We start from the raw sequence: 20,747 nt of genomic DNA on the forward strand, positions 1-20,747 counted from the left end.
TCACTTCACTAAACTCAATTTGATTAATCTTTAAAAGCTAAATTGAATTGAATTCAATTCAAAACTAACATTATTAGTATAAAGAAATGATAGTCTGATATATTAAAGCTCTCGATATGCGTAGGGTCTGAGGAATGGCCCAACATAAGGTGTATTATACACAATCTTATTTTGTATTTCTGTCAAAGATAATTTTTGAGACCTCATCACATTGCATTAATATTATCAATATGTATAACTTAAATAGACAAGTGTACAAGTCTTACCATCAATGCTACTTGTTGACTAGTTCAAACAAACATATTATTGGCCCACCCTCTTTTCTTTGTATCTTTTCCTCCACACAAATTTTATCAAAGCTAATACTTTTCTGCAAAGGGGAACATTTAGTCTTACAATCAATGCTGCATTTGTTCACTACTCCAAACATATTTTTTTATGTCTAACCCTTCTCTCTTTATCTTTTCCTCCACACACATCTTATCAAGTTAATATAGTCATACACAAAAACAAAGAGAAATCATTTCAGATTTTTCATCAACAAAAAAGGTTAGTCACTAACAGTAACTCAAAATATAGTGTGTTTAATCATGCTACTCACATCTGTAATTTCACTCATCGGAGTCGACGGAAAATAATTGACTTATTTATATGTGTGAAAATGTACGTTTTTTGCTATTAAATTAATTTTATGCTTCTTTCTTTTTTACATCAGATAGGAGAATTTGGCTAGTGAAACTTGAAAGACACTTACCGTCGTGGAAAAACAAGGAGAAATAGAGAAAGGAAAAGCAAACAATTTTGTGGTATGTGATGATCGCTAAACTTTACTTATGTATGTATCTGTAATTAGTTACTTATATAAACTAATTTTGACTCACTAAAATCACTGAACTTTACTTGTTGTATCAATATAGTCACAAAATTAAACTTTTGTCACATTTAAGTCATTGAACTATGTGTTAATTATCCTGAAAATACAATTCACGGAAAGGTCAAATTTTTGTTCAGATTGTAAGATGGAGATTAGATGTATATAAGTTTTGAAAGTAGAGGCGGTAATTCTGGCCATCGACTATTTCACCTCCATTAGTAAAATAAAATAGAAAAATAATTTTAACATCGACTATTTCACTTCCATTAGTCAAAAAGGGTATATTGGAATCATTGGTGTTATGTCAGGTGTATAAATAGACCCCCGCCCCCCCTATTTGGACCTTTTCCCATTATTTTGATTTGTGTTATTTGAATTATCTTCGTAGAATATAATTCACATAAAATACATGTGCATGTGTTGGTTGCCTGTAAGTAAATATTAAATATTGCATGGTATATATGTTAGCTATGAAGATTTTGATATAATATTTGGTCGTTTGGCAGATGTCATTTTCTGCTCTTCGCAAGGACGTTGTCAACGTTCTGGATTTCATGGAGAGGTTAAAGAATGAAGAAGGTCATAATGCTGTCGACATGGCCGATCAAATTGAAGAGCTGAAATTTGAGCTGGCATTTATTTGTACGTACGTCGGGCTTTCTCATTGTGATTTAGAAAAGTTTGAAGATGCAATGAGTGATTCAAGACAAAGGGTTGAGAATCTGCTTCGACCAATTTTGAACGTTGTTGACAACGATGTCAGGTGTGAATACAACATGGATCATGTTCTTCCTAGCCTCATCGATAATATCGATGATTGTATCAGCTCGTGTCATCATTCTACATCAAGTGTCACCATGACTGACGAACAGTTGGACTTCCTCCTCCTGGATCTCCATTATCTATCCGAGTTTCTTGCTGAACAGATTTATCCATTAGAGACTCAGTATGAGATTCTGCAGACTGTGTCTGGCAACATGAAATATTTCCATGGGTTGATAGTAAATGGTTGCATTGAGCGCGAGATTGTTGAATATGTCTTGTCTCAGTTTCAACTCATGGCTGAGAGAGTTGCAATCTTCCTATGGCATGATCGACTTGGAGACTCTCGACTCTTCAAGCTAGCACATCTCCTCATGAAGATCATTCCAATTGAACTGGAGGTGATGCAAATATGCTATACAAATTTGAAAGCTTCACCATCAGTAGAAGTTAGACGCTTTATTAAGAAACTCCTTGAATTCTCTCCAGAAGTTCTGAGAGAATATCTGATTCATCTACAAGAGCACATGGTAACTGTTATTACCGCAAGCACTTCAGGGGCTCGAAACATTCATGTCATGATAGAGTTCCTATTAATTATTGTTACTGATATGCCCAAGGACTTTATTCATCATAGCAAATTGTTTGATCTTTTGGCACGTGTTGGAGCACTCATCAGGAAGGTATCAACTCTTGTTCGCGACTAAGAAAAGCAATCAAGGAATAAACAGAGTACAAATGGAACAAATCGTGCAGCTCTAGACTTGCTGGAAAATATTGAACTCCTCAAGGAAGATCTCAAATGTGTTTATCTGAAAGCCCCGGGCTCATATCAATGTTGCTTCCCCATGAATGATGGACCGCTCTTCATGCATCTTCTACTCATCCACTTGAATGATCTGCTAGATTCCAATGCTTATTCAATTGCTTTGATCTGGACACATGTTTTAGATGTGGCATATGTGGCTAAAGATGTCATAGATTCAATTATCATAAGAGATAATGGTCTTTTACATCTTATTTTCTCACTTCCCATTACCCTAAAAAAGATCAGCCTTATTAAAGAAGATCTCTCCCAATTACCGGAGAAGATTCCCAAGAACAAGAGCCTCATTGTTGTAAACTCTCCCAAGAATCCAGTTGAAAGAAAATCATTGACAACTGGTAAAATAATTGTAGGTTTTAAGGAGGAGACAAACTGGTTAATTAGTAAGCTCACCAGTGGACCGAAAGATGTTGATGTCATCTCAATCACTGGTATGCCGGGTTCGGGCAAAACTACTTTGGCGTACAAAGTATACAATGATGAATCAGTTTGTAGTCATTTCGACGTTCGTGCATGGTGCACTGTCGACCAAGAATATGACGAGAAGAAGTTGCTGGTGAAACTTTTCAATCAGGTTACTGGCTCGGATTTGAAGTCCAGTGAGGATATTGATGTTGCCGATAAGCTGAGGAAACAATTGTATGGAAAGAGGTATCTAATTGTGTTAGATGACGTGTGGGATACTACTACATGGGATGATCTAACAAGACCTTTCCCTGAAGCTGAGAAATGAAGTAGAATTATTTTGACGACTCGACAAAAGGAAGTGGCTTTTCATGGAAAGGGAAACACTGATCCTCTTAACCTTCGATTGCTAAGACCAGAAGAAAGTTGGGAGTTATTAGAGAAAAGGGCATTTGGAGAACAGAGTTGCCCTGATGAACTATTGGATGTTGGAAAAGAAATAGCTGAAAATTGTAAGGGACTTCCTTTGGTGGCTGATATGATTGCTGGAGTCATTGCAGGTTTGGAAAAGAAAAAGGCTGCGTGGCTTGAAGTTCGAAATAATTTGAATTCCTTTATTTTCGGCAGTGAAGTTGATGTGATGAAAGTTATAGAATTAAGTTATGACCATTTACCTCATCATATGAAGCCATGCATTCTCTTCCTTGCATCTTTTCCAAAGGACACTGCAATGGAAAGAGTTATGTTGAAAATATATTGGCGTGTTGAAAGGCTTGTTGAACAAACAGAGATGAAGAGTTTGGAAGAAGAGATGGAAATTTATTTGGATAAATTAATTTCCTGTAGCTTGGTAATTGCTTTCAATGAGATAGGTGATGCCCCAACATGCCAACTTCATGATCTTGTGCACAAGTTTTGTTTGATAAAAGCAAGAGAGGAAAAGTGGTTTGTCCAGATAAGTTCAAGTGATCCATCTTCTTCTTCAGATTTGATGGCAAGCATGGTAAACATTGATTATAATAAGGAGCACTTTGAGCCTAACAATTTCGTCCTGCTCAATTCAAAAACGAAAAGGCATTCTGGTAAGCACCTCTATTCTTTGGCAATAACCGGAGACAAGATGGAAGATCGTCTTCCTGATGCATGTCACCTAAGAGACTTCAGGCTTCTGAGAGTATTGGAACTGATTCCCTCTTTTATGATGGTGAAAGAATCTTTGCTGCATGAAATAGGCATGTTGAATCATTTGAGGTTCTTAAGAATTGGGACAGAAGTTAAATCTATGCCTTCATCTTTCTCAAACCTCCGGAATTTAGAAACCCTATGGGTTGAAAACAACGGATCAACCTGGGTACTGTTACCGGGTATTTGGGATCTTGTAAAGTTGCGAGTGTTGTGCATTTATGCTTGTTCTTTCTTTGATATGGATACAGATGAACCAATACTGATAGCAGAGGACTCAAAGTTAGGGAACTTGAGAATATTAGATCACCTCGTGCTTTCCTATTCGAAAGAAACAGAGCATATTTTCAAAAGATTTCCCAATCTTCAGAGGCTTGTATTTGATCTCAAGGAATTATGGGATTATTCAGCGGAGCGATATTGGTTCCCGAAATTGGACTTCCTAACTGAACTAGATTTCCTCGGTGTAAATTTTGAAAGTTCAAACACAAATGACAGTGGACCCTCTTTAGCGATAAATTGGTCGTGGGATTTTCATTTTTCTTCCAATCTGAAAACATTGGTGTTGTGTGATTTTCCTCTGGCATCAGATTCACTATCAACAATAGCGAGACTGCCCAACCTTAAAGAGTTGTTCCTTAGGAGAACACTCATCCGAGAGGAAGAATGGAACATGGGGGAGGAAGACACCTTTGAGAATCTCAAATATTTGGATTTGAAAGGACTGACTCTCGCTAAGTGGGAGTTTGAAGAGGGATCCTTTCCCGTGCTTGAAAAATTAGTATTGCAGGGATGTCATAAACTTGAGGAGATTCCATCAAGTTTTGGCGATATTTGTTCATTGAAAATCATCAAACTTGTAGAGAGCCCTCAACTTGAAGATTCAGCTCTGGAGATTAAACAATATGTTGAAGATATGATGGGAGAAGACAAGCTTCAGATCCTTGGCCCGGATAATATACCGTTATCTAAGACAGGTTCTTCTCTATTGTTTTGCTTCTTAGAAACCAAATTTATGCGTGTTGTTTACAATGTATTTGATGAATTCTCAACTGAACTTTTTGTGAACGTTAACTAGAAATGAGTAGATGATGTGATCATGTTTCATCACAATAATCTTTCGGTAATAAGGAAAAAACAAATTAAAATTGCAAGCATTTGTTAAAATTGCAAGCATTTGTTGTGATGTATGCTCAAGTGTGCAGATAATTTTCACTATTTTTTCAGAAGACTTATGATGATAATGTGTATAACATCTTGGGATAATGTGTTGTAAACACCATTTGATGTTTGACCTTGATCAATATCTCGAAAATGACATTTTACGCATGTTTTATACTTCAGATCCTGAGAACTTGAAAGGAAGGGAAGGAGAAGTTACTTTGGTAAAATGAAGAAAATGAAGGAGAAATAAAGGAGGAGGAAACAACCAAGTCATTGGTACGTCATATAATAGTCATCCATATTAAATGTTATACATATGTTTAACGAATTGTTATTCAAAATTTCATAATCTGAAGCATAAATAATACGGAGTAAAAGTTTCTTTCGTTTTGTCCCTGTCAAAAAGCAGAACCCTTCCCTGCTTCCCCGAGCTCTTCCGACATGCTCAGTTCACACCTCCTAGTTGGCGTGCCGCTGCTATGCCTAGCACTGCGAGTTTGCTGTTAACTCTCTCTTTGAAACATACATGGGATTGGCAACCTCTGTACTATATGCAAGTTATCCGATATCTCAGTTTTTGTCTATCGTTCAAGAAATACCATCATCACAAACAATGTGAAACCTCTGCTGGTAATAAAGTTACCGAGAAAGTCCAATGCAACAACAAGTGGGATATTTGCAGTGCGAAGAGCTTGAGTTGTGATGCAGGGTGGTGGAATTAACTTGCACTGAGAATCAGCCACCGATAAGCATTGGGAGTTGTGGGCCTGCTGTTTCTTATGATCCAGCTGTTCAAATAGGTGCAACAGTAAGTGTCGTTCTTATTAATGCACATATGCTGCATATGACATCTTAAACTTAAGACAAAATTGGTGCCTGTTTCCCTCCTGTTTCTAAGAAAAAGAAGTTCGATTTGACTACTACCGGTACTAAAGAAATTAATCCAAATGTGCAAGTGCCACTAGATAAATAGCTATCACGTCCTTCATTGATAGGTTACACTTTGATTATCTTCTGCAGATTGAACATGGCTATCGGCCTCCATTATTGATTCTCTCAATTTGATACCAAAGTTGATGCCACAAGCTATTAGTCGTTCTGAATTTGTCCAGGGTAATGGAGATAATTTCATTAAGAATATCAGCTCTACTGTAGGTTAAATCATCCTAGTTATTTCTTTTCGCTATTATCTTCTAACTGTGTCTTCTTTACTGCAGGTGAAAACTTTAAATATAGGATTGATGTGCTACACAAAGAGACAAATGTTTGATAAATGCACTTTGATTGAAGGCGGTGCCTTGGCAGACAAACACGGAAAGGAAGAAGTCGAGGCAAGCAAGGAACAAGTAATGGGAATGTACAAAGCAGTGGTAACCTGTTTCCTTCAGAAGTCTGATGCATATGCTTAGGCGTTTGGACATGATTTGGTTGTAAGGAACAAAAATTACCCTCTAGATAATTTCTTTTTTTTGTTTCAAGTTGTCAACAAAGTAATAATTTTTTAAACTTCTATTCTTAAACAGTGTAGCTCTAAGTTGCGCGGACTCTTCACTTTTGATGCTGCACCCGTGTTGGATTCTCCAAAAATAAACTACTTTTGGAGAATCCGACACGCACCCACATTTTTTGAAGAGTCCGAACAATGTAGGTATAGCTACATTCTTTTTGTACATACCAAAAAGAAAAAGAATGCCACATAAAATGGAGTAACTTCTCTTCTTTATTTATTTTTTTCCAATTACTTTGGCCAGTGTAATTTTTCATTGCAGAGCATATGTTAAGAAGATGGTTACAATTCCTTTGCCGATACGTCAGCTTTAGAGGCTAAAGATAAATCGTCAGACATCGATTGCATTCTCCAATCTATTTGCCCCCTTTTTCTTTTATTCTGTTGTGGTGAATAAGTGATGAAGTTGTATTGCTATTGTTACGACAGGTTTTTTGTTCAATTTTCTCACTTTTTCTTCATTTTGTGTGCCTATAGTTAAAAACAAGTAGTAGTAATATTCCAAGAATTGTTCTTTCAAAGTATTCTCCTTGTATACTCTCTTCTATTCTTTGGTATGGATTGGCTTGTTTGCAAATCAAGAAGTCTACTTGGCATTGCTGAATCTCCCCTGTAATGGAAAAGTATGAAGTCAAACAAAAGGTTGGCTTCATATTTCAGTTTTTTCATGTTTTTGTAAATCTTTCAAGAAATACCATCATCACAAACATGTGAAAACTCTTCAGGTAATTAAGCTATCAAGAAATTCCAATGCAACAAGTAGGATGTTCGCGTGCAAGAGTTTGTATTGTGATGCAGGGTGGCGGAATTCACGTGCACCAAGAATCAGGTGAAGTTTGAGTAGTCACCAGATGGTCATCTCTAAGGTGACAAGCACATACTATGGAGAGGGTGATTTTAAGCTCCATGTAGAAAGTAGTGGAAGCCCAATTCATATGGTTAGTGTTCCGAAAAATGCTATTTGGCCTTTGTTATGTCTACTCTTAAGTTTCTTATCGGTGTTGTTTTGAAAGTGTTGTCTCTGGTTTGTCTATTTGTAAGTTATTGCTCAGTGACTTTGATCCATAAATGATCATCATAAACTGTGGATTAATCATGTTGGAGTCTTGATGTAGACTACATGTATACTACTGTTATGGTTAATTCCTTATTACTTTTGAAGTACAAATTTGACAATGTGGATACACTTTTAACATGACTCAGGAAAAAACTATGTTGGAGTACAGTTGCTGTTGCAGTCAGCTCTACACTAGCTGTGGAACAACGAGATCTGTTTCTCACTAATAATCTCATGCACGAAGGACCGGACAGGGATGAAAAATCTGTTGCTCGGAATTATTCAACCGTGGTTAGAGCAGCATGGATATTTCACCGCGGCATATGCTTAAATCATCCAAGAGGATTATGAGATTTGGTATTTGCTCCAAGAAACCCTTTCTGTGGTTGCCAAGAAGGGTGCGGTGCAACTTCCACAAGATTCAACAGGTTGTAACAATGACCATGTTTTAACATGCGATTCACTATGTGATCACTGCATCCGTGTATATATATGTACAGAGTTAGTGTTCCATTGAATGATTCACAACTGTATTGATGAAGTAGCTAGTTAGTTAGTGATTTCGCTGAGTTAGTTGAAGAAGTTGTTAGGCAAGTTGTCAAGTGGTTAGTCGGTTATGCTGAGCTGTCAATGAGCTGGAGAGAAGCTCACACAGCTCAACAACAATACTATGTACATTAGACAACAACAACAAACAACAACAAACCCAGTGTATTCCCACCTAGTGGGGTCTGGGGGGGTAAGATGTACGCAGTCCATACCTCTACCTCTAAAGACGTAGAAAGGTTGTTTCTGATAGACCCCCGGCTCAAGTCACGAGATACCACACAAACTCATAGAATGGATCAATAAAATTCAGTTTCCCTTTCACGTTTTCCTCCATTAATCATGAATGATCAAGCTGCATTGCTTGAATTCACAGACCATGTGAAACTCAAGGTGGGCTTCTCCTTTCAACGATATACTTTTATAAGCTTTATCAGTGATGATCTTTAAGAGAGTGTGAGGAAATTGTACTGTGTCCATTTAGTTGTCATGGTTGTTAAAAGTACTTGGTCCAAAATATTTATCATTTTAGAAAAAGAAGGTAAAATTAATTATTATTTCCTCTTTTCATCTTTACGACTAATTATTCTTGAAAGTAAACAACACTGATTACATAACATAAAAACAAATAAATTGACTGGATGTTTATTTTAAAGAAATGAGGATAAATTAGTCAAACGATAATTCTTATTTATAATTTGAAAGATACATTTGCGAAGAAAATGACAAATAAAAATAAATTCCAACATACACTTGTGTGACCAGTTTGTAATTATAAGAATGTGATACTGTTTTGGGATGGACAAATCATTGAGACAAAAAAAGGAGTAAATTTCTGACATTGAAGTATGTAACATTCATCGGAAAAAAAAAAGGAAGAAGGAAAATTCATCAAATTGGGCATAAAATATTGCTGGGAATGAAGATTAAATGGTTTAATAGGAACAATAAGAACAAAAAGGAGAAAAAAGAAATAATATTCGCTGTGGAGACAAAGAGAACTCTTTCCATAGCATTGGTGGACAGAGTTACTTAATATCTATTGTTGGTGAAGGATTGCAGATATTACATGAATTTAGTCGGGGTGCGCGAAAACTGCCCCAAACACCAGAATTATCAAAAATAATATTCTGCATTTTGACAAAAAAACAACTCCTTCGATTTGTCCTAACCTTCGTGGGTAGAGTTACCTGATATTTTGCTGTTGATGGTGAGAGGTTGTAGGTATCCATGGATTTTAGTGGAGGTGCGCAAAAGCCGGCCGAATACCATGGTTATCAAAAGTAATATTCTTTGTGAAGACAAGAAGAAAACACTCTTTCCATGTATCCTAGTATTGGCAGACATAGGCTACACGACCTCTAGTTACATGATATCTGATGTTGATGGGAGATTGCAAGTATTTCGGGTACTTAATAAAAGTGTGGAAAAATTGGCTCGGACACCATCACAATTTACAGGTCACATATATATTGTCAATATACAAGAGATTGACGTGCAAACAATTGATTAAGTCTGAGTCAACGATTTGTATTTTTAATATTATTGTTTAATTGATTGCTTTTAATTTTGTGGGTGGTGACCTTTCAAGTTCATCTTTTGAACAAATAAACAATCTTCCCATGTGAATGCTTATCTCCACAGCACCAACTAATCATGTAGCATTCACACAAAGCAGCAGAATTAACAATTGAATAAAAAGACTAACATGATAAAATTTTCAAGTACCCCTCAAACTATTGGTATTATTTAAATTACTAAAAATTCCTAAATTTTATGGCCAAACACAACACCCAAAAAATAGAGTAAAGCATCTAGTAATCCTAAATTATGACCTAATTTGTTATGACACTCTCCAATTTCATGCGGATCCTATTATCCTTTTTAGCTGATGTAGCATCTTTTGTCAATCTTCTTAGACATGACACCTTAACATGCGCTCCATTTTATGTAATAAAGGCTCTACGTCAATCCAAAAGGGTGAAAAAAATATGTTAAAATTAAGTTCAGGGGGTAATAGGACCCCTGTAAAGTTAAAATATGTCGCAGCAACTTTCATCATAGTTCGAAATGATACTGGATGGTTATCTCAAAAAATATAGTATATATTGCAGATTATTGTTCCCACTTGAGAGTATGATTAATGGCAGACAAGTGAGGCCATTGCTTTATGCTTTTTCTTTATAGACTTTATTGGAAATACTATGCATCATTTTCTCCCTAACATTCAATGATTTGTTCTCTCTCTCCCTTCTAATTTTCAGCTTTTCATTTTTCAAATTAATAGTTTTTAGGAGAGTACACAAAAACATAGAGGAACAAAGCAACTATATCAGAATTTTCATCAAGTGATAAGGTTAGTCTCTATTAAACTTAGTTTGTTTAGTTTTCATATTAAGATTTGTAGAAAAAGTTGAGAAAGTAAATACAGAATACTATTTACTTATTTATATTTGTACATAGCTGCTTTATTATTCTGATAAATTTTTATATATGTTTTATACATCAATAATTTGGAAGGAAAAATCTGAAATATTATGCATCATTTTCTACCTAACATCAATCATTTGTTCTCTATCTTCTAATTTTCAGATTTTCATTTTTCAAGCTAATATTTTTCAGGAGAGTACCCAAACTTATAGAGGAACAAAGCAACTATATCAGAATTTTCATCAAGTGATAAGGTTAGTCTCTAATAAACTTAGTTTGTTTAGTTTTGGCATTAAGATCTGTAAAAATAAAATTGAGAAAGTATACACAGAATATTATTTATTTATTTATTTATTTATTTATTTATTTATTTATTTATTTATTTATTATATCTGTACATTTTTTGCTACTTAATTCTCTTGATAAACTTTTTATCTATATTTTATACGTCAGATCCTGAGAATTTAAAAGGAAAGGAACTTGAAAGACAATTTTATCTACTATGAAATAAATTTTATGCTTCTTTCTATTTTACATCAGATACGAGAATTTCGCTAGTGAAACTTGAAAGACACTTACAGTCATGGAAAAACAAGGAGAAATAGAGACAGAGAAAGCAAACAATTTTGAGGTATGTTATGATCACTGAACTTTACTTATGTATGTGTATCTGTTCATTAGTTACTTATCTATATATTATTAAAAGGAGAGGATGCAGCCTCCTCATTAAGCCACGTGGCAGCATGTAAACCTGACACGTGTAACTATTAAGAATAAATTAGTTAACTAGAATAAGTTAATAGAATTCTTTTTTTAATTTCTTTTTACAAGATAATATTAAACAATGGCATATCAACGATCCCCCCCCCCCCCCCCCGCCCTCCAAATATGGTTACATTAGGATCAAGAAACTGCTTTTTCAATACAAAATTAGAATTTAAAATTAATAACTGCTACTTCAGTTAACCGTGACAAAATTAGGTATAGTGACAAAAAATACAATATCATGATCCTATTGCCAGTTATTTCTCATTTTGTCTTCTTTTATTGTCGAACAAAGAAAGAAGAACACTATCAACGTTCTGTTTCTTTATCTTTCATGCTGAAAAATTATATGATGTCCAAAATTGTGAGTATTTGAAACAACAATAGAGGGATCAAACCTTTTTTTTTACAACATTGAGGGATCAATTCTTTTTTGGTAATATCACGGGATTTGTCCTCCATCAGTGAAGAAAATTTACTTCCACAATGACTACTTAACCATATAATTCACCACTGTTACAGTACGCGATCGCTCTTGAAGTTTTCTGAGTCTGCAACAGTTGTTGGCACAAGTGAGTAGACACAAATTTAGTTTTAAATTTCTTAAATCTCAAGTAAACTTTATGAATTTGACTTGAAATATATTTTTTTTCTTGAATTTGAATTAAAGATTGAAACAAATGGATATAAATCATCTAAGAATTACTCCACAAATAATAAGATGATTATCTGAATATTGAGACGATTGTGGTGCTTTTGTTTTTATTTTTTCGGATACTTATCAGTGTTGGAACATACATATTTCCATACCAACATTTTGAACTTAAAGTGATTATCTGAATATTGATCCCTCCATTTCATATTTGTTGCCCCTCTATAGACTTGACATACCCATTACAATTAAGAAATTAATAAATAGAGATACATACCAATGCAATAATTAACATTAAAATTTGGTACTTACTTCATCTCATGTATTATGTCTAGAATATTGAGTTTTTATAATTGAAACTAATAATAATCATTTAATTCTGATTTTGAGAATCGAGATCATTTTTGCACCATTTAATAATTTTGAAAACTGTGGATGTATTCAGTATTCTATCAACATACGTATAAAATGCTTTTGATTTTAGAACTTGAAAAACTAAATTGTAACAAATATTTTTATAATGAAGGCCAACTAATAAGAAATGGAGGGAGTAGCTTTCAGTTTGAATTAGTAAAAGTGGTTATTAGCAAATCAACTTTTAAAATTTGAAATGAAAAGCAATTTTCTGCTAATTAACCTTAAAAATTCTTAATCTTCTATTTTGTTTTTTAGTGTTAGGTTATCAGGTGAAAAATTAAAAGGTGGACTTTAGGTATGATAATTTAAGACATATTGTTCTTGATAAGCTTAATGCTTCAAAGCAGATGTTAAACTTGAGAACATGCAACTATAATACATTACCCAATAGTAGGGTATGATATCTATTGTGGAAAATATGTACTTGAGGAACTCTACTAATTTGCCTCATTGATGGTTTATATTGTGCAACATTAACTGAGATTTAAAGAGGATAACCTGATGTTAGGATTGTATCAATTTTTCAATTTTGATTTATATTTTATAGAGTTAAACTTTTAAATTCTAATCGAAGAACTCTATAATTGGATATTACTTACTCTATACATGATTTTACGCTGGAAAAATCTCATCATGTGGACTACAGTCTTTATCAAAACACTATATGCCATTATGTTGACTTAGCCTTTATAAAAAAAAGAAGCATACAACATTGCATGGGCTATCAACATTTTCCAATAATATTATCTTCACATGTATTGTTACAAGAAGAGAGAAGATGTAAAAAAAAATATTCTGAAAACATATGATTAACATTAATTCTCATTATGGACTAGAGATACAGCTATAATATAGTAGTAATGTTATGATTAATTATTATCACAGAAATTGATCAACTGTAGAAAAAATTACAAATTAATAATGATCATCAATGAAAAAAATGCGGTCACAAAATGGCAGAAGAAAATACATATTCATGAGATTATTGCTTTTGCACCGAACTATTCAAAAAAAATTATTGGAAGAAGAAAAACATATAGAAAGTATTCAATTTCAGCGTGAAAATTAGATGTACTAGATGAGTGAAGTCATGCTGCTCACGACCCAATGTGCAACTTTAATTTGAAGTTATATTTAGTACTTTATTATTCATTATTTCCTCCATTCGATTATATTTGTTCACTATATTAAAACTAAATTTCCACTTTTTATAATAACATTTTAAAGTTTTTTATTATTTGATTGATGATACTTTTTACGTAGTTCCTCTACCCTCATTTATTATTTTTAAGAATTTTATGTCTAATTAACACAGACGAAAATGTAAACTATTTTTAATTGAAATTTATCTCTCGTGCAATTATAAAACTAATAATTCCATTTATATGGGTTGAAGAAGTAGTAAAATATTTTCTTTCCAGTAAATTGAAATAGCCCCCCACCCCCCTCATGCACATGCAGTTATGTCCAAATGAGAAAATATACTTTGTCAACAACATGATGGACAATAACCTTCAATTAAAATACCAATGAAATGTTGAAATTACCCATGTTAGAGAAGCAGATATGTCGATCCTCTCATGTATGATTCACCTGCCAGACTCTGACTTATTATATAGGAGGATTCGATAAACTTTCTATTTCTTAATTATAGTCTTTTGATTCAAAAAGTATTGGATGTTGCATGCCTGCAATATTACTTTAAGAAGATTTATTTTTTGATTTGATTAAATATTAATATTTTGATATAAAAATACTTATATTTCTTGAATTACTATTACTATAATAATAAATGTAATAATATAAGGAGACCAAGGACCCTTTAACCCACAACTGTGGGACTCCAGCAATGTGGCTTTTGTTTTAACAAAAAATTAATAGGAAAATAACTTTAAGCATCGACTATTTCACTTCCATTAGTCAAAAAAGGGCATATTGGAGTCACTGGTGTAACGCCACGAGTATAAATAGCCTCTTTTTTTATTAGGGGAGGGCATATTTGGTCTAAGTCTTGGAGTATATTTGGAACTTTTCCATTATCTTGATTTGTTTTATTTGAATTTTTTCCGTAGAAGATAAAGCTTATTCCAATTGGACTGGAGGTCATGCAAATATGTTATACAAATTTGAAAGCTTCAATTTCAGCAGAAGTTGGATGCTTCATTAAGAATCTTCTGGAAATCTCTCCAGACATTCTTAGAGAGTATCTGATTCATCTACAAGAGCACATGGTAAATGCTATTACCGCTAGGGGCTAGAAACATTCATGTCATGATAGAGTTCCTTTTAATTATTCTTACTGATATGCCCAAGGACCTTATTCATCATGACAAATTATTTGATCTTTTGGCACGTGTTCGAGCACTTATCAAGGAGGAATCAACTCTCGTTCTTGACTTGGAAGAAAAATCAAGGAATAAAGAGAGTACCGATAAAACAAGTCGTGCAACTCTAGACTTGCTGAAAAATATTGAACTCCTCAAGGAAGATCTCAGATATGTTTATCTGAAAGCCCCGGACTCATATCAATGTTGTTTCCCCATGAATGATGGACCGCTCTTCATGCATCTTTTACTCATCCACTTGAATGGTTTGCTAGCGTCCAATTCTTATTCAATTGCTTTGATAAAGGAAGAAATTACACTGGTGAAAGAAGCCCTTGAATTCATAAGATCGTTCTTCGTGAATGTTGAGCAAGAACTGTATAAAAATCTCTGGGCACGTGTTTTAGATGTGGCATATGAGGCAAAAGATGCCATTGATTCAATTATTGGTCGAGATAATGGTCTCTTACATCTTATTTTCTCACTTCCCAAAGATCAGGCGTATCAAAGAAGATGTATCCCAACTGCTGGAGAAGATCCCCAAGAACAAGAGCCTCATTGTTGTAAACATTCCCAAGAATCCAGTAGAAAGAAAGTCAATGACAGCTGGTAAAATAATTTTAGGTTTTGAGGAGACAAACTGGTTAATTACTAAGCTCACCAGTGGACCGAAAGATCTTGATGTCATTTCAATCACTGGGATGCCGGGTTCAGGCAAAACTACTTTGGCGTACAAAGTACACAATGATGACTTAGTATGTTGTCATTTTGACCTTCGTGCATGGTGCACAGTTGACCAAGAATATGACGAGAAGAAGTTGCTGGTGAAACTTTTCAATCAAGTTATTGGCTCGGATTTTAAGTCCAGTGAGGATATTGATGTTGCCGATAAGCTGAGGAAACAATTGTATGGAAAGAGGCATCTAATTCTGTTAGATGACGTGTGGGATATTAATACATGGGATGATCTAACAAGACCTTTCCCTGGAGCTGAGAAAGGAAGTAGAATTATTTTGACGACTCAATAAAAGGAAGTGGCTTTTCATGGAAAGGGCAACACTGATCCTCTTAACCTTCAATTGCTAAGACCAGAAGAAAGTTGGGAGTTATTAGAGAAACGGTCATTTGGAGAAGAGAGTTGCCCCGATGAACTATTGGCAGTTGGAAAAGAAATATCGCAAAATTGTAAGGGACTTCCTCTGGTGGCTGATCTGGTTGCTGGAGTCATTGCAGGGAGGGAAAAGACAGGCTGTGTGGCTTGAAGTTCGAAATAATTTGAATTCCTTTATTTTGAACAGTGAAAATGTGATGAAGGTTATACAATTAAGTTATGACCATTTACCTCATCAACTGAAGCCATGTTTTCTCTACCTTGCAAGTTATCAGAGAGACACAGAAATCGACACACATTGGTTGAAAATGTATTGGCGTTCTGAAGGGATTGTTGAACAGACAGAGATGATGAGTTTGGAAGAAGTGATAGAAATTTATTTGGATAAATTAATTTCCAGTAGCTTGGTAATTGCTTTCAATGAGATAGGTAATTACCCGACTTGCCAACTACATGATCTTGTACATGACTTTTGTTTGATAAAAGCAAGAGAGGAAAAGTTGTTTGGAGAGATAAGTTCAAGTGATGCACCTTCCTCTTCAGATTTGATGCCACGAACTGTAAAAATTGTGTATAATAAGGAGCAGTTTGAGCTTTACAATTTCATCCCGTTTGGTTCAAAAATGAAAAGGCATTCTTGTAAGAGCCTCTGTTCTTTGGAGATAACCGGAGACGAGATGGAAGATCGTCTTTCTGATTCATGTCACCTAAGAGACTTGAGGCTTCTTAGAGTGTTGTCCCTGAATCCCTCTTTTATGATGGTGAAAGATTATTTTCTGAATAAAATATGCATGTTGAATCATTTGAGGTTCTTAAGAATTGGGACAAAAGTTAAATCTCTGCCTTCATCTTTCTCAAATCTCTGGAATTTAGAAACCCTCTTGGTTGATAACGAGTTATCAACCGTGGTACTATTACCGAGAATTTGGATCTTGTAAAGTTGCGAGTGCTGTGCACTCATTCTTGTTCTTTCTTTGATTTGGACATAGATGAACCAATACTGATTGTAGAGGATTTAAAGTTAGAGAACTTGAGAATATTACAGACCCTCGTGCTTTCCTATTCGAAAGAAATAGAGGATATTTTCATAAGGTTCCCCAATCTTCAAAGGCTTGTATTTGATATCAAGGAATCATGGGATTATTCACCAGAGCTATATTGGTTTCCAAACTTGGATTTCCTTCATGAACTAGAAACCCTCGAAGTAGTGTTTGAAAGTTCAATCACAAATGACAATGGGCCCTCTGCAGCGGCAAATTGGTCATGGGATTTTCACTTGCCTTCCAATTTGAAAATATTGTCGTGGTTGAACTTTCCTCTGACATACGATTCACTATCAATAATAGCGAGACTTCCCAACCTTGAACACTTGTTCCTTACGAGAACAATCATCAAGGGGGGAGAATGGAACATGAGAGAGGAAGACACCTTGGAGAATCTCAAATTTTTGATGTTGGATAATGTAACCCTTGCTAAGTGGGAGTTCGGAGAGGAATCCTTTCCAGTGCTTGAGAAATCACAACTGTGGGGATGTCATATGCTTGAGGAGATTCCGCCTAATTTTGGGGATATTGGTTCATTGAAAATTATTCAACTTGTAGAGAGCCCTCAACTTGAAGATTCTGCTCTGGAGATTAAGGAATATGTTGAGGATATTATGGGACGGGATCTTGAGGTCCTTGGCCCGAATAATATCCCATTATTTAAGTAGCTTGAAGAATTATGTGGGGGAATTCTTGAGCACCACCATAACAGGTATTTGTTGTTTTGTTTCTTCGTCTCATTTACATGTATAAAAATTTACATCCGGCCCTGCCATTGATTCTTGTATTCTTTACTTCTATGACTTTTTGCGCTCCTTATTTCAGTTTTCTTGTATTCATTGAAAGGAATAGAAGGTGAAGTTACTTTGATATTGACTATTGGAAAATACAATCATGGAAATAGGAAAACAAAGTGAAAACAAATAACTCATTGGTACATCAAACAATAGTCATCCATTGTTTAATGAATTGTTATTCAAAAGTTCATAATCTGAAAGCATAAATAATACGGAGTAAAAGTTTCTTTCATTCTGTCCTTGTCAAAAAGCAGAACCCGTCCCTGATTCCCCAAGCTCTTCCGACATGCTCAGTTCACACCTCCTAGTTGGCGTGCCGCTGCTATGCCTAGCACTGGGAGTTTTCTGCTACCGAATGCCAGCGACTTCAAATGTAAGTCTCTCTTTGAAATTGGCAACCTCTATACCATATGCGAGTTATCCGATATCTCAGTTTTTCTAAATCTTTCCAGAAATATCATCATCAAAAACATTTGAAACCTCTTCAGGTAATAATGTTACCGAGGAAGTCCAATGCAATAAGAAGTGGGATACTCGTAGTGCAAAGAGTTTGAATTGTGATGTAATGTGGTGAATTTACTCCACCAAGAATCAGCCACCGATAAGCATTTGGAGGTGCGAGACTGCTGTTTCTAATGATCAAGATGTTGATTCAACATTTGGCCTCATGTGCAACAGTAAGTGTTTATCGATAGACAAAATTGGTGCATATTTCCCTCCTGTTTCTAAGAAAAAGAATTTTATCGATAGATTGCACTAGGTAAATGGCTAGTACCTCCTTCATCGGTATATTGCAAGTTGAATATCTCCGACAGGCGCAACATGGCCATCGGCATCCTCCACTGATGAGCACGCGTCTCCTGTTCCTTTGTCAAGAATACTCAAGGTACCCATTGTTGATTCTCACAGTTAGAAGTATTGAATCTTTCCGGGGTAATGGAGGTTCTAGGTTAAATCGTCCTAGTTAATTCTTTTCCGATTTTGGCTTCTAACCGTGTCTTCTTATCTGCAGGTGGCACCTTTAAGTCCATTAAATATAGGATTGATGAGCTTGACGAAGAGAAGTCTGTTATCTAGCTGCTACTCAATTAGAAATGAAGCAACTTTTACTCAGATACACATCATGGAAACTATCACATTAGCGAGATTGCATCACAATGTCTAATGCAGCAAGGTTCGGATGGAGATGAAGAATCTATTGCTCGGAGTTATTCAAATGTGGTTTAGAGCAGCGTGGATATATCGCCCTAGCATCTGCTTAAATCATCCAAGAGGAATCTGATATCCGTTTTATGTCGAATAATACGTGGAGGAATTCTCGATATACCAGTAAAAGCAATTACGTGCATGAATGAACTTTGGAAAGGATAATTTTCGTTTTGAATTTTGAACATTAATGTTGTACACTGAAGTGCATGAATAAATTTTTGAAGGGAATAACACATATAAGTGACTTTTCTAATACTGGAAAAAGGAAATAACAAAGCTAAGTGTTCCATTTGGTAAATATTTTTATATTTCTACTGTCCCCCTCAAGTTGAGAATGGTAAATATTGCCAACTTGACAATGAATGCTACATGTTATACCGTGTCTCGATGCGATTGTCAAAATGCTCAAACATATTTTTGGTATCCTATTACCCCACCCCGTTCTCTGTCGTAGCTCTGGTGGACAAAGCTGCATGATATTTGTTGCTGGTAGGAGATAGCAGGTATCACATGGCCATTTTGTCGAGGTGCTTGAAAGCTGGATCGGACATTACGCGTGGTTATGCAAAAACAAAATATAAAAATTAGCCCACTCCCTTCTCTGTCTATCTTCTCCTCTGCACAAAATTTATCAAATCTATAAGTTTGTTGGAAAGGGGAGAATTATAGTCATTATTAGTTGCACATCTAAACCGTTACTCTCATGAACATGACTATATCATAATTTTACTCCTATACATTCATATTGTTAATGTTACACCCTGATGATCTGCAAACTATTCCACAACGGACCTAATAGATGTCCTATTATGTATCTATGGGATCTGGTCTCATATGAAGTTGTCCCTTGACAATGGCTTGCTTGATTACAGCTGGAAGTTGTACCTTTCTGCAGAAGGGTGGTGGCGTGGCAGTAGAGGAGCTGAACCGACCAATAGCAAGACACATAGGTTTTGTTGTCTCATATAAAAGGCTCATCTACTCACAACAGAACCTAGTTTTGCAAACATCAAGCTTGAACAACGCTATACGTAGCTATGGTACTACCATATATCCCACATTCATTTGTTCATATTGTATATTTATTCCTTGGCCTTGTATATTGTTATCTACCTTTCTTTCACCCGTAGTTTTATTCACATATTAGCCTGGAATATACGGTATAGTATTGAGATTTATGAATTTGGATATAAATAGGATAGTTCATCCTTGATACTTCCTTAGCCTTATTATGTTAGTCTCTTGGACATGAATAGAATAGACTATCCTTATTGTCTCATTGACCTATTATATGATTTATGGACTCTTGAGTGTAATTTCCATTCTGTTTATATGTTGTATATATCTGCTTTATCTTTGGAGCTCAGTTGGCAGTTTCCTATTGAGTACCCTTCATACAACATTCATACAACTGTTATACAACATTGTTCATACACATTTGGTACTCATACAACACTTCTGCAGCCTGCAAATCAGAGTACGGGTTATCATCATTGTTGTGTGTGTCGTACGGAGCTACCATGGTTCGGAGACTCAGAGTGAGCTCCTGACATTTAAAGTATTACTTACCTCCCTCTTATATATTAGACTAGTCTCTATATTGTATTCGGAGATAAGTTGTATCAGTGTAATTCTATTGACATTTCACTCTTGTACTCTTATTATATGTGAAGCTC

General features: G+C 35.1%; 2 protein-coding genes across 2 annotated transcripts in view; both read left to right on the forward strand.

The window, feature by feature from the left end:
- The window catches only part of LOC107873668 (putative late blight resistance protein homolog R1A-3), a 55,193-nt gene extending 46,546 nt beyond the window's left edge, over positions 1-8,647 (forward strand). The window contains 7 exon segments of the mRNA XM_016720598.2: positions 1,426-5,026; positions 5,394-5,489; positions 5,623-6,021; positions 6,234-6,326; positions 6,431-7,362; positions 7,446-7,658; positions 7,924-8,647. Of these exon segments, the coding sequence (XP_016576084.2) occupies positions 1,429-5,026; positions 5,394-5,443 (3,648 nt within the window). The 5' untranslated portion in view covers positions 1,426-1,428 and the 3' untranslated portion in view covers positions 5,444-5,489; positions 5,623-6,021; positions 6,234-6,326; ... (1 more) ...; positions 7,446-7,658; positions 7,924-8,647.
- Positions 8,648-10,453: 1,806 nt separating this feature from the next.
- LOC107873669 (probable disease resistance protein RXW24L) lies at positions 10,454-19,324 on the forward strand. The gene is made up of 8 exons (XM_047413421.1): positions 10,454-10,679; positions 10,946-11,007; positions 11,294-11,384; positions 14,660-17,777; positions 18,117-18,235; positions 18,351-18,539; positions 18,613-18,748; positions 18,875-19,324. The coding sequence occupies exon 4, from the start codon at positions 16,058-16,060 to the stop codon at positions 16,958-16,960; it is 903 nt and encodes a 300-aa protein (XP_047269377.1). The 5' UTR covers positions 10,454-10,679; positions 10,946-11,007; positions 11,294-11,384; positions 14,660-16,057; the 3' UTR covers positions 16,961-17,777; positions 18,117-18,235; positions 18,351-18,539; positions 18,613-18,748; positions 18,875-19,324.
- The last annotated feature ends 1,423 nt before the right edge of the window (positions 19,325-20,747 follow it).

Source organism: Capsicum annuum, chromosome 6 (assembly GCF_002878395.1).
Source record: "Capsicum annuum cultivar UCD-10X-F1 chromosome 6, UCD10Xv1.1, whole genome shotgun sequence".
Taxonomy (NCBI): Eukaryota; Viridiplantae; Streptophyta; class Magnoliopsida; order Solanales; family Solanaceae; genus Capsicum; species Capsicum annuum.

What these genes read in the sequence shown, in the direction of transcription:
- LOC107873669 (XM_047413421.1), top strand. Translation starts at nt 16,058, where the DNA reads ATGAACTATTGGCAGTTGGAAAAGAAATATCGCAAAATTGTAAGGGAC.